The sequence below is a fragment of the Saccostrea cucullata genome, unplaced genomic scaffold (genome assembly GCF_032062105.1).
Source record: "Saccostrea cucullata isolate Sc308-1 unplaced genomic scaffold, CSIRO_AGI_Scuc_v1 ctg451, whole genome shotgun sequence".
NCBI classification, from domain to species: Eukaryota; Metazoa; Mollusca; class Bivalvia; order Ostreida; family Ostreidae; genus Saccostrea; species Saccostrea cuccullata.
Window position 1 is genome coordinate 215,182 of NW_026930321.1, and position 11,430 is coordinate 226,611.

The 11,430-nt window shown below is 34.0% G+C and overlaps 1 protein-coding gene across 1 annotated transcript; it reads left to right on the plus strand.

Annotated features, from left to right (window-relative positions):
- The first annotated feature begins 1,918 nt into the window (after window positions 1-1,918).
- LOC134283722 (serine/arginine repetitive matrix protein 1-like) lies at window positions 1,919-7,559 on the plus strand. The gene is made up of 2 exons (XM_062766197.1): window positions 1,919-3,448; window positions 6,952-7,559. Exons 1-2 carry the CDS (start codon window positions 2,445-2,447, stop codon window positions 7,376-7,378), a joined length of 1,431 nt encoding a protein of 476 aa, XP_062622181.1. The 5' UTR covers window positions 1,919-2,444; the 3' UTR covers window positions 7,379-7,559.
- Window positions 7,560-11,430: the final 3,871 nt, after the last annotated feature.

The following is an 11,430-nucleotide window of genomic DNA, read 5'->3' on the forward strand; positions in this document are numbered from 1 at the left end:
CTATTTTTTTTCAGTTTATTTGTTTAAACAATAAAATGTTTTCTTTTGTTTTCCGTACGGGAATTACCGTTGCAGTTGTTGCGGAAAGATCATAACCTTTGTAAGCGGGTTGTATTATTTTTTTTTCACTGCAAAAGCAGTAAATACCCGTACTCACAAAGAAAGAACTCATTTTATTGTTTATATTTATATCTCTTCTGATTTATTTAGGTTATATAAGTACTTTATTGTATGTATCATTGTCAGATGAAACAGCCATAGCGCAAGAAATCTGTAGAGGTGATATGCTAAAGCGGCGTTCAAGTGATAAATGGCAATGGTTTTCTTAAAAAAAATACTTACTTACTTATCCTCTCCGTGCCCCTGAGGACGCATTGTCTGTTATGGAAGGAGGTGATAGGCCTCAAGCCCAACCCCAAGGTTTATGTCTGGGGGGGCCAACATAGTAGTTGCTAACGGTCTCCTACTAAATCCGGATTGTAATCAGAGTTTTCTCTCCTAGATGAGTTGCCGACCAAGGCTTTCAAGCCTCATCATCCCGTGCACCCTTGCGTAGTTAGCCTGGGGCCGAAAGGTGCCCAGTATCCGTCTGCTTCTACATGGAGGCATCGCATAGGACTTGTTGTGTAGAGGCTATGTACTGGCAGGGGAAGACTTACAAATTGCTTCCCTTTTCGCAATGCTGCAAGCCAGTGGTGAGGGCTGAAAGCGAGAGGTGACAAGCACACAGACACTAACACCAACACACTAGACGCATCACACAACATTTAGCAGACTTCTTAAAAAATAAAGGAGATATTATTCAGAGAATGTAAATAATTCATTATGAATCGTATCTCATGATCCCAGATCTTCTGGAAAACAGCGTAATTATGAAATAATAATAATAACAATAAAATTGTAACTTTCTCCAAGAGACTATGACAATCACTCGGCACACCTCAACCGATTAATCGGTTTGATGAAGTTGACGGAAACATCCGAGATTTGCCGAGTATGGAATCAGTATGTTAAACGATCAATTTCCGATTGTTTTGTAGCCAGTTTGATAAATAGATTTAATATGTTGTTACTGAAGCAATTTAAAACAAGTCACGGTTATTTTGAGTTTTCCAGACAATTTTCTCCTTAATTACAATGTGATTATTTCGATTACACAATAAATTGTGCGTTAATCAGAAGCATAAATCGGTCAAAAAACGAGACAATTACCACCCACAAATGTAGGAGAAATTTAACTTTGATATACATTATAAAAGAATTTTATTGGAGGGAATAAAGTCAATAAATTTTGTACTATTTGGTACCACTTTACGGAGATATATACATAATGTATGCATGTTTGTTTTGTGAAGAATATCGACGCTCAATAAATCCATATCATGCATAATGAAATTCTGGATTGTAAATGTGTTTGTTCGCAATATCTACGTTGTCAGTTTCACAATTTGTCGGAAAGGTCGATAATGGCCCAATAGGCGAAATTACACACCTCAGAGTAAGTTCGTGTGAAAAAGGCAATTTCTATCTTCAAAAAACATTTCACAATGATTATGTTATCACAAACATTGAAGTTAAAGTATCTTTTTATCTGTGGTTTGATAAATAAATGAATTTTCTCACGATCAAACGTCATAAAGCCATAATAATTAATGAGTGCCACTATCATGACAATAGAAAAAAAAATCGATGGTTTTTATCAACGAAAGCTGAAGATCGGATCGAACGCATCTTTACAGTAGCGGAAAGTTTGTTATTTCCTTTAGAGTCTTAACAGCATGAAATCCCATATACATGCATGTTCAAATATTGACTTTAGTGTGGTACTTTTAAACTGTATCTTGTATACTTGTTTGTTTCATCGGGTCAGCTCAAGTTAGACCCCACAGAATTTTAAAAAGACATTATCTTGCGTACGTTAAATGGATTGCAATGCCTGTACAGCGCGCCGTTAGATCTCTGTTAGAGAAAGACAGGGTGCATTAAAGGACAAATTATATACACGGCGTCCTTAGTTACAATAGGAAGAAACGTACATCTGTAGATTGCAACCGGTTCTTAACAAGTGGTTATCTTTTTGCTTGAGTGAAAAACAAACATTTGTTACATATTTAGAGTCTACCTTTTATCACAGTGTTCAATACTTCACGGTACCTGGTTATTATTTGGATTTACGACCGAACAGAATGAACTAAGCTTTTGGCTGACATAGAATTTCTTTTTCAGATTATGGAGTAACCATTTGATTAATTCCTTTAAATCACATAAAAAGGGATCTGTGCGCGCGTACGATGACTGTTTCTAGTTAAATAGATCTCCTCTCTGCGTGTTATTTGAAAGGTTGCACCCGATAAGCGACAATGATTTCCGTCGGAGGAAGATATTTTGTTTGACATTTCCGTGAATGACGGGATTTATATTCGACGATAAAAAGAGAACAAATCATGGAATCGGATTCATTACGCTGGGCTGTTCTCACCAATAACGCTGCTCACGGACCATCTAATCTCAGGGACCTCAGGATCACCACGATGAAGTTACAACAGAGGGCGTTGACTGGGAAGGCCCAAGAAAAGAGGAAACCGAACTCTGATACTCCGTTACAAAAGAGAACTCTGAATAATTATCCAATGCAGCATACCAAAGAAGACTCGGTGAAAATGGCTCAATCCCAACAATATATCAGGAAACATTTGGAACGAAGGGTCAAACAAGCTAGAATAGACAGCGGGAATTTGAGAGATTACAGCCATAAAATGTTCGATACTGTTATCCAAGCTAAGAAACAGAATAGTGCGATTCGCCCTAGCACCGCTGTTGTTCCAGACAATGTCCCTAAATATCAGAACGGCACTACAGGTCCTTCTAGAAGTGGAAGCATTGTGTATAATGCTCGAAGTAAGATTTTGAATTCTATCAGACTGCGTCCAAATTCGGAACCTCCTCTCAAATTCAAGCACGAACGTTCTACCGAAATTCGATCAGAAATTCGCCGAACTCTGTCACAGAGCAACAGCGATTTCAGAGTAATAACACCAATGGCGTCATCAGCAAGATCAACGGCATCGTCAACCAGCGACTATTATCTGGTGCCATTGAACGGAAATTTGTCTGAATTCTCCTCTATCCCCGATCTTGACGATAGCACCACCCAGGAAAGTGTGTTTAGTGACTGCGACTCCAAAAGCAGCACCATCAAATCAGGATACACGTATACCAGACCTCATTGTGATCAGTCGAAAATCAGGTTCTATTCTCTAGAAGAAGAATCATCCATTAGTTCTGTAGACAGTAAAAAAGAGGACCCAGTCCCTCCTCCCCCTGTAGAGGAACCAAAACCAGAACCCCCTCCTCCAGAACCAGAAAAAAAGCCAAAGAGCGGAAAACGACCCAAAAGTAGCGGATCCCGTGGGAAAAGCCCAAAAGCGAGAGGGAAAAGTCCGAAGAAGTAAGCTTTTTTTTGTATTTTGATACACTGTCTACAACATTTTTTTGGTATGCTGTTTTACATTTTAATCGTAGGGAAATTGATCAATAGTTCAGAGAGGAAATGTTCTCAAAAAATGCAGTCTATTTGTTTTCTTTCTTTTCAGTAGTTCACTGACGTTTATATGTACATAACTTAAATTGTAACGGGGGGCTATTTAATATTGCTTCATTAAATATTTTCATTTCTTTTCGTCTGAAAGATTTCAATCAATTTTTCAAATAAGGATTTCTAATAGACAGCTTTTCACACTTAGATCTTATTTAAACATAAGGGTTTTTTTATATTCTAACCTGATTATTCATAAGCTGTTCCGAACATGACCGGATTGTTTTGGCGAAGATTTTTATTTTCATGCAGACATGTGCGGATGTTTACAGAACACCACTGCCAGTTCTTCTATTCTGCTAGACAGTCTTTAATGGATTAATTCAAAGATCACAAAATACCTTACACGATATCGCATTAAAACGAAATTGAATAAACTCGCATTAGCAGGATAATAAAAAGACTTATTAAAGTCCAAACATTGAAAAAGTTTCTCTATAATTGACAGGGGAGACTTTTTACATATAAATATTCTGAAGATGTAATTTTACTGTGAAAATTAAATACTGAATAAGTCCTACGTAAACTCTGTGTTTCTCTTTTGTTAGGTCAAAACCTTGCTCTCAGTGCTTATTTTTAACAGAAGAATACCCCACACAAAGAATACTGAAATCCTGAAAACCCGATTATTACATCTTTAAAATTTTCAATTCATCCACAAAAAAGCAAGCATTGGTGGTTTCTGACATTCATGTTTAAGACTGAGGGGTGCGCAAGACTTTTTGTATACGATTGGTAAATTCAACAAAGGTTGTATACCAATTTTAAGAACCATCTATTCTTCGCACCTAGTAGCTCTTGATACTTAAAAATTATTTGATCACTGCTTCGAGATATCTCACCAGAAGACCTTATAACCCGTGTACAGCTTTTCTTTGATAGATGGAAATATCAATTGTGATTTGATGGAAAGCGCTAAGATCTCAGCCAATATTTTAATATCTTTATAAACAATAAATCCATTAAGATTTCAATATTAAATCCCATATATTTAAAGAAGACTTTTCTTTTCATTACTTGTTGTTTTGCAGTCCTCGACTTGTTCAATTTCAAATGATGTGTCAAAATTGTTCCTTTAGCTACTGGGGAATGTAGCGGCCTTAAGATGAGAAAAATAATATTCAACTTGGTGATTTATATCAAAAGATCAAAGAGTCCAGACATTTGCCACAAATTTAATAATTTAACCTTTTATTTGTTATTTCTATTGACAAGTAAATATCTGATTGAGATGGTTTAATGAGTACAGATTTAAGATTTGATTATCATTTAATTTACTATTAAAACGTGGGACCTATCAAGACCCGTAAACGGGGTCTTTGAACGAGGATCAAAAATAACTTTGTTACCTATAATACAATGAAATATCATAAAAATTTTTTGTTATAAAATGCCATAGCTAATTTTTTGTATGGTTGCCTTTTTCTTCGACTTGATAAATATGTTTCTGTCAATGCTCCTAGCTATTTATAATGTAGAAGGAATCTTGAAACTCCCGCCCCATGACTTTATATTAACCCAATGTTTCATTTTCCATCAAATTTCTTATTAAGGTTTTGATTCCCAGTCTGCTTTCTTGTTTAGAAATATTGCCTCCATTTCTTTCTGTAAATGTCTTAATTTCTACTGATAACAACGTACGAGTTAACCAAATGAGCATGCTAGATCTTCATTGTGTATAAACCCTTTTTCATTAAACAGATACCAATGAAGCTTGTCATGATAGTATTAGGCTAAAAATTTTAAAACTTTTCGCATAATGATCTTGCAATTTAAAAGAAAATTATATGAAGGAATTTTAACTTACGGGTAAAAAATTGGTTGAAAGCGTCTTATAATAGGTAACATTGCGTAAAAATTGTATCACATTTTAATGGAACCCTGATCGGGGTTATAAATGAACGCGATACTGGGGACAAAGTTTGTGAGCATTTAAAAAGTCTTTATTATCCAGAATAAGAAAATTACTCAAGCCGCTTCCTTAGAATTTTTCTGAAAAGATCGATCAATTTTAAACTCAGCTGATGTTGATTATATTATTTTTTTATACAATTTAAAGCCTTTTGCGACAACCTGTCGTAAAAAGATCCAGATCTTTGTCGAACAATTTTTAGCAGCAATAAATCTAAATTGCAAAGTTGCACAAAAAATCCCTTCAAACCAAATGAATGCTTTTTTGTCTTTTCTACAGAACTGAACATATTTTATTGCTTTTACAAAAATTTTACTAGTGGGATAGTGCAAAGTTTTTTTAAACCAAACTTTATATGTCCTTTCTCTACAAGAAAGCTATTCAAAACATTTTTACTTTTTCCCCACAATTTTATTCACAAAAATAGAAGACAAGAGATTCCCTAGTTACCTTCATGAAAAAAATTCTTATCTTCTGATACTGTCTGTAAGATATCTTCACTTTTTTAACCTGGGAGTGATTTCATAGGATCATTTGTTAGAACATAGCAGTACTGTAGAACCAAATGTCAACGTTTTTCATAAAACCGAATAAAAAAATCAACGACAAAGATGAACATAAATACATTGTACAAAGAGACACAGAAATATTATAGTAGAGAAAATATTTTTTTAAAAAATCATTCATTATCCCTTTTGAATATTTCTTATCTCATTTACATCACAGCTTATCCCCACGAAAGCGTTAATATGTTACATTATTTGTTTATCAAAAATGAAAAAAAAAATCAATTGTTTGGCTTATTAAATTAGAAGGTTATTGTTAATTTGAAACTTTAGCACGCTAGACAATTACGATTTAGAGATTGACTGAGTACGTTACAACATAAAATCTTCTTAAAATATAAATCTATAATCTTCAGTATTAAGGGAGGTTTCACAGTTTAAGACTGTTTTACACGGAGTCACTTAGTCACCGTATAAATTGCTCATTAGTCCGCGCGGTGCACTTTTGTATGGACACAATGGTCATCATCGAAAGCTAGTTTTTTTAAATTAAAATTTCATTAAAAGAGCACCAAAGTCAAGAAATCTCAAATGCAAAGAAACTTCTAAGTATTTCAAGACTCATTGTAAAAGCATGTTACTTCAAAGAGAAGTTTGAATGTTATATCTTACTGACATTGGATTTGGTTTCATGTAATCAACGTGTACTTAAAAAATTTCAACATTAAAATACTCGACCCGTCACCTGTACAAAACGCAGACGTACCTCAATAACTAAAATGTCAATTAAAATAACTAAAATACCTAATTTAAAAAGAATTAAATTAAAGAAACAATACTGGAACAATTTGTTATAATTCTCTTTTTTAAAATGAATCTTTCATTACAGTATTTTATCAATTACCATGTTGATTGTTGTATTTTTTTTTTTGGTATAGAAGTGCAAAAGGCAAGAAAGAAAAGGAACCCGAACCTCCCCCGCCACCGCCTCCCGAGCCCGAGAAAATAGTAAAAGAGCCCGAGGTCAAAAAACCTCTAAAAGGCCCTCATTGCTGGGTGGACGATATGACTATAACCAGTGAGCCTGTGCAGGAGCTAGCAGAGGAAAACCAGCAGAACACAGGGGAAGGAACCCAATCCCGTCTTTGTAGCGCAAAATCAAATGAGATAAAGAACATCGGGCAAGTGGGCAAAGAAAACGTGCCTTTGACAAGCAATGGCGATGAAACCCCTGCAGAGGATCATATAGAATTGCCAAAATTTCTTTGCCCAAGTTCAGAACTGAAATCAAAACAAGCTGCAATAAAAGACTGGTTGGCTAGGACTAATTTTGCCTATTCTGGTAGATGTGTGCCATTAATATAGCCTGAAATTGTTAAATAGTTGTCCCTACTTAAGCAATATGTTCTTTTTGCATGATATTACCCCTTCTTTATCATTATAAAGATTTTACATATAATATTTCATCATGTTTTATACAGCCATTGGCGAATTAAATGGACTGGAGCTTCGAATAAATATATCTGTCTAAAAAAAAGTTAGCGTCTCCATTTTTGTCAATGCTATACATCATATGATGAGTTTCTAAATAAAGTACCGTGACATACGGTATTTTTACGCCAAGTACAAGATTAATTATTTCAACACGCAAGTCAAGTATGTCAACATGCAAAGATAATTATGAATGGCTGACTTATTTTATATCACATCTAAGGCTTTTGTTTTACAATAAAATTCACTTGGAAATGTTTTATCAACTTGATCAAAACATAGGGATCACGGCGGAGGAGGCCGGTCATCACTCAACAGGGGATGCTCTTTCTCCCTAAGGCACATGATCCCACATTCGGAAGACCCGTGTTCATCCCCCCTTTTTTAAAGATTTGTATTATTTGTAGATTGTTCGAGATCGATTATCGTTCGTTTTCTTCACCTTTTTCATTAATTCATTAATTTCATTTGGAGATATACACATCTGATTTTAGATATGTTCAAATATTTGAAAACGGGTTGGAGTTATGAATTGAAAATAGGTATTATAATTACTATAGTTGATTTTAAGATAGGTGCAGTTTAATTGAACCTAGTAATAACTGATTTATACCTCTTTTAAAATTCCATGTGATGTAATATATCTTTAAATCAGTTATATAAATTGTACTTATCTTCAATTAAATAAATGGTAGATATAATTCAGTTGATCCTTTATGTCATTCTGTTTAATTCTTTTAACCAAGGTTAAATTATTTTAAGATTATCTTTAATTCATCTAAATTATTCTAAGATATGTACGAATAACATTTTGAAAACAGTTACTTCAATTTGGCATTCCTAAAAAAACAGTACACATCTGTGAAATGGGCCTCAAACACTTAATTCCAGAGGTTGGATCAGTTGCCTAGAAAGAGAAAACATCCCCTGTCAACCGGTCCCACCCTCTGTAGACAGGATAACTCGTATTTTAAAACCAAAGGCCTAAAATAAGTATGAAATATGTTAGTCAAAATATGAATCAGTGATAGATTGTATTTGCTAATAAAGGTTTATAGATAATTCATCAATTAAAATTTTTAAAGAAAAAAATTAAAGAACAAGCATTTTAAAATGCTGGAAGTACAGAATGTAAATGTTGGAAATAACGAACAGTGATTGATCTCAAATAGTCTATAAAGAGTACAAATATCTGAAAAGGGCATAAAACCCGGAAATTACAGAGGTGGGTTCAGTTGGCTGGGAGGACTAAGCGTCCCCCGTTGACGGACACCCGCTGTAAGTCTAATGGATTGGTCAAGGATACATTATGTTGTCAGATCTAAAATAAAAACAAATGCCTAACAATTAGTATGAAGCAAGTCAGCACAAATACAACCCATGGTAGGATATATTTGTTAACAAGGTCATTATAGCTACCATATCAAATTTACGAAATGTTAAAAGCCATGTAATATCAATTTATCAGTGAGCAGCATCCCGTTATTAGCAGACCTATTTTTGTATTCATATGAAGCAGAATTTATGCAAAATATAAAAAAAACACTTGCTGTGGTCTTTAACTCGACATTTAGATATATCGACGACGTATTGTCAATTAACAATTTTAATTTCCATTCTTATGTCGATGCGATATATCCTGGTGAGCTTGAGGTAAAAAATACCACAGAGTCCGAAACATCTGTTTCATATTTGGATATTTTACTTGAAAAAGACGTTAATGTTGATCTAACAACCAAGCTCTATGATAAACGTGATGACTTTAACTTTTCTATCGTCAACTTCCCTTACTTATGCAGCAATATACCATCATCACCTGCACACGGAGTTTATGAATCTTAGTTGATTCGATATGCAAGAGCATGATACGTATGAACACTTTTTAAAGGGAGGTAAATTATTGACAAACAAGTTGATGAAACAAGAATATCCGCAGTCTCGTTTAAAGTTTCTATGGTCGATACAATGACCTTGTCAGCAAATACAATTTATCATGGAGTCAAATGCCGACTGACGTTTGTCATACTAATTGTTAGTCCATTATTTATACACTGAATTGATTTTTACGTTATTTCCCGATCATGACAAGGAGCACATTCCGGGTGTGCACATTCTGGGTGTGATCGGTCGGCAGGGGATGCTCACTCCTCCATGGCACCTGATCCCACCTCTGATGTTTTGGAGGTCTGTGTTTGCTCTGCTCCAATTTTGTATAGTTTACTAGACTTTTGAGTTTGAATACTGTTCGTTATCTCCGTATATTTCATACTTTGCTTTAAAGCCAGCTTCAGTAGCGAATACGTTCGGATATAAATTAGTTATAAATATCCTTTTAATACATATTCCTAGTCTTTTGAACAAATCTAGAAATCACAACATTTACTCAATTCAAATCATGGAAATCTATTAGATTAAAGAGGCATAACTCAAGTTAGTTGAATGGCATTCGTTACAGAAAAAAAGCTGCAATGTTATTGACGTAAGCAAGACCCTATACTAATATGTTTTTATGATTTCATTCTACTACTTTTTTTGTTTTTAGAGTACATTAGAGCTCTGCAAAAATAAAAATGATATACAAATGAAAGGCTAAAACATAAGTCACGTTCTTATTCAATCTCCCAGGCAGAGTTGTCGTTCGTTCCTCTCTCAGACACATCTGCAATGGGCTCTCGTCAAGATTTTTGACATAACATATAAAAAGTGATTTTAGCAGGATTGTTTCAAATCAAATTAATAGTTCTGGATTGATTAAGTAAATATCTATCTCAAAACTCAGACATAAGCATAGAAATTGATCATAATCAATTAAAACAAACGCACTGTTTCTCGTGTTTATAACTGTGATATACGCGAGCCAACGACAGAGGTGAATGTATGAGTCGATGGTATGTTTCTTATTAATAGCAAATACGTATATAACAAACTAATACTGCAGTTCATTTACAGGAAATGGCTCCATTATTTGTAAGATAAAAGTTGTTATTTTCTATATTAGTTCCAGAAAACAATAACTTCAGATCTTATCCTGCAGGACAAATGCCAAAACCAACAAGGTCAAAATAAACACACCTATAACATGTATGAGACAATGTATCTACGGTCACTGACTGCCAGTAGTCTCTCGTGAACAGTTAGTATTCACCAAATCTGAACGTATACTTTTAGTTCAATATGAAGTAAATCAACTGGAAAAAAGGAAAGAGCTAACCGATTAAGCAGGAATTCTACCACTTCGAAGCACATTTGAGGGTACAATGACACCTACAAACTGTTAGATAAAAGTAACAATAAGCACAGAAGTTACGTTAACATATCAATTATTCTCGATGATCGTTCTTTTTTTGTAAACAGTATTCATAGTCGTTAGTTTATTTTTACTGTCAGGTAACAAATATAAAGGAAAACTACGTATACATGTTAGTATAAAAATCGAAACTGTTTTCATTCTTTTTGCAATCTGATATAATGAAAAGGGTCCACTAACGTATATTTTCAAACTGAATTAGCATATATAAATATCGCAATAAAATGATTACTTTTTAAATAAATATCACGCTAAATGTTAAACTAAAGTTACTTTTTACTGTAAAAAAGTTGAATTTTTTCAAAGAAACCGTTTCTTTTTTTCACTGTTATAATTGCAATCGTTATCAGATGGTATAGTCCACGGAATAACGCATTTTACACTATATATATGATGTCCTAAATTCTGAACATACATGATTATGACATACCTTATGGTTCTCACGCTCTCTTTACTACGATGCTGCTGAAAATTTTATCTTTTTTCAAAAATGTCTAATTAAGAACACGTGACACACTGAAAATAGAAATAATACAGTTTTTAAACTATTTTGACCATCTTATTGCAAAATTCTATAATTTATTGCATAACCACAGGTAACAAAACTTGTCAGTAGGAT

Coding starts and splice junctions, on each gene's coding strand:
- LOC134283722 (XM_062766197.1), top strand. CDS start 2,445: ATGGAATCGGATTCATTACGCTGGGCTGTTCTCACCAATAACGCTGCT. Junction 3,449..6,951: donor AGAGGGAAAAGTCCGAAGAA/GTAAGCTTTTTT, acceptor TTTTTGGTATAG/AAGTGCAAAAGGCAAGAAAG.